This window comes from Garra rufa, chromosome 5, assembly GCF_049309525.1.
Source record: "Garra rufa chromosome 5, GarRuf1.0, whole genome shotgun sequence".
Lineage (NCBI taxonomy): Eukaryota > Metazoa > Chordata > Actinopteri > Cypriniformes > Cyprinidae > Garra > Garra rufa.
The window spans coordinates 27,519,012-27,521,485 of NC_133365.1; the positions used below are offsets into that span (position 1 = coordinate 27,519,012).

At 42.0% G+C, this 2,474-nt stretch overlaps 1 protein-coding gene across 1 annotated transcript; it reads right to left on the reverse strand.

Annotated features, from left to right (window-relative positions):
- Positions 1 to 261: 261 nt before the first annotated feature.
- Positions 262 to 1,808, reverse strand: apoa1a (apolipoprotein A-Ia). Its single transcript, XM_073839604.1, has 4 exons — positions 1,741 to 1,808; positions 1,599 to 1,650; positions 1,294 to 1,438; positions 262 to 984 (listed from the first exon to the last, which is right to left on the reverse strand). The coding sequence occupies exons 2-4, from the start codon at positions 1,639 to 1,641 to the stop codon at positions 384 to 386; spliced, it is 789 nt and encodes a 262-aa protein (XP_073695705.1). The 5' UTR covers positions 1,642 to 1,650; positions 1,741 to 1,808; the 3' UTR covers positions 262 to 383.
- Positions 1,809 to 2,474: the final 666 nt, after the last annotated feature.

The window sequence follows — 2,474 nt, forward strand, 5'->3', positions numbered from 1 at the left end:
CCAAGTGATACAAAACTGTACTTATCTGGAAAATGTTGCAGTTATTATTAATAATTTCTGCATTTTATTAAATTAATGATTAACAGAGGCTTATGTAGAGAGTTTCATACATTAAAAAGGAAAAATAAATGGATTGTCTTTTTGTAATCACTGAAAGTCACCCTTTTTTACAACATTAAAAATAAATAATGATGTTAAGTATGAAAACTGTAGTGTGACATATCAAGCTGTTTCAGAATGGAAGAAAACATTGACACAAAGAACTTTTTTTTTTTGCATTTTATTTGTTTGCACTATTACATTCATTACACAACCCTTGCATCTACACTCCTTCCATCACCAAACATGAGTTCTGTTCTTTGCTGCAAAGTCCTTGTGCATTTTTATGCCTGCATGGCCTTGACGATGGTTTCATACACCTGTGCAAACCTGGCCCTCGCATTCTCCATGTAGGGCTCCATGCGTCCCTGCAGGTCCTGGGTGTGGGGGGCAAGCTTCTCTTTGGCCTCCTCGACAGCCTTCACCAGCTGTTCCTTGTATTCCTCAGCATAGGGGGCAGCCATGGTTTTCAGCTCCTCCAGGCCCTCGGTCAGCTTAGTGCGAATGGCCTCGACCATGGGCGCAATCTTAGACTTGGTCTCCTCAACGTTGGTCTCGAACTTCTGCCTCATCTCCTCCAACATGGGCTGCAGCTTGGCACGCAGCTGCTCAGCATTTTCGCGGTTCAGGTTGGCGTATTCCTGGACGACGGGCTCCAGCTTCTCACGGTACTCGTCAAAGTGCTTTTGAAGCACTACGTACAGCTCAGCGCGGTGGGGCTCCAGCTTGGAACGAAGGTCCTCGAAGTCGGTCATGACACGCTCGCGCAGCTGCTTGGTGTTCTCCAGGAACTGGTTGGAGATGGTCTCAGCATAGGGAGTCAGAGTCTGGGAGCTGGACTGGGCATAATCTTGGAGCCTATTCAGGCTCTCTGAAAGTTTCACCCTGAAGAGAAAAGAACATAAATTTAGGAAACTCAAACCATTTCAGTCTGGAATCATAAATCACTCTGTGCTTGTTCATTAAGGCCAGAGGAGAACTAGCCACCCAACTGAGCCTGGTTTCTTCTCCACTACTATCACCACTAGACTTGACTTTAAATGTCAAGTTGTGACATGATGATACTCTTATTTTGAGAATTACTTAACTGAGAAGGGGCAAAGTGGGATTTGGGAACAGTAAAAAAACACAAACAGAAGATTGAGAAAAGAGTGAGAGACATGAGAGGTTAACTCGATAAGATGTGGCTCTTACTTGTATTGCTCATATTCAGTTCCGTCCAAGTTGTCAAAGGCCTTCTGAGCCTGCTCCTTGACCTGGGTCAGGTACACCAAGGCTGCTGCCTTGTAGTGCTCGAGCTGGGAGGGAGCATCAGCCTGCAGGAAACGGGCCTGGGAACCTAAGGAGACAGGAAAAGCTTTAGAAACCAAAAGTCCTCAAAGCACAATGAAGTCTACTTTAGGACCTTTAAATTGTCAAGTAACACAGATGGTCAAACAGTTACCATGAAAAAAGGCATTAAGTAAATTTAAATTACTAAAGAAAAATCTGTTACTTACCCACAGCCAAGAGGATGGTCAGTGCAAGAGCCACGAATTTCATGGTTAAGCTCTGAAAGATAAAACATTTATTATAACACTGTTTGACCAAAATTTGCTTTTAATATTCCCTTGAGCTACTCCTGCTGCTTTGAGCTCTTACCTGGGTGTTGCTGCTCTGAATGTGCGAGGACGGACAGCAGAGGCAATGGTCTTATATAGGGCAGGAACAGTGCATGTGGAGTTGGAACCCTGTCCTCTTACACATCAGAGGAGCAAAGGTTAAATGCAATAAGAGATGCCTTTTAGATACCTGTAGATACGTCAGTGCACATTCTCAGTCTCACTAAACACAAACCATGCCAGAACTGAAGCCATTTTTTTCATATTACTGTAATCTACATTTGTTAAATCCCTGAGAATCTAAATGCAACAGCGTAGCCATTTTATGAGATTTTTAGCTGTATCTAAACAATTTCTGCGACAAATATTTATTCAGCGAATCAGCATTAGAAGCAAGAAACTCTAAATTCTTTCATATAAATCTAAGTACTAAAATTCAGCGATTTAAAAAAAAGGTGCAACATTTGTTATTTTATTTTGGTGCTCTGTAGATTGCATGTATTGGTTTGTGATTAAGCACTTTGTTATTGATTACAATGCATCTATGTGATTACATCTCACTGTCATAAACTGGTAGAGTAATGGCAAAAGCATGACAAGACTGTGGAGTTATCTCTAAGCGTTTAGCAACGTGTAGCAAACCTTGATCTCCACCTCTGTCTGCCTCCAAGTTTATCAGCTGCCAACCAAACAAAGACATAACTAACCAGGGGTCATTGATCAATTAGTTATCTTTGTCTCTTGATTTACTCAACTGTTCACGTTCTCAAGCAA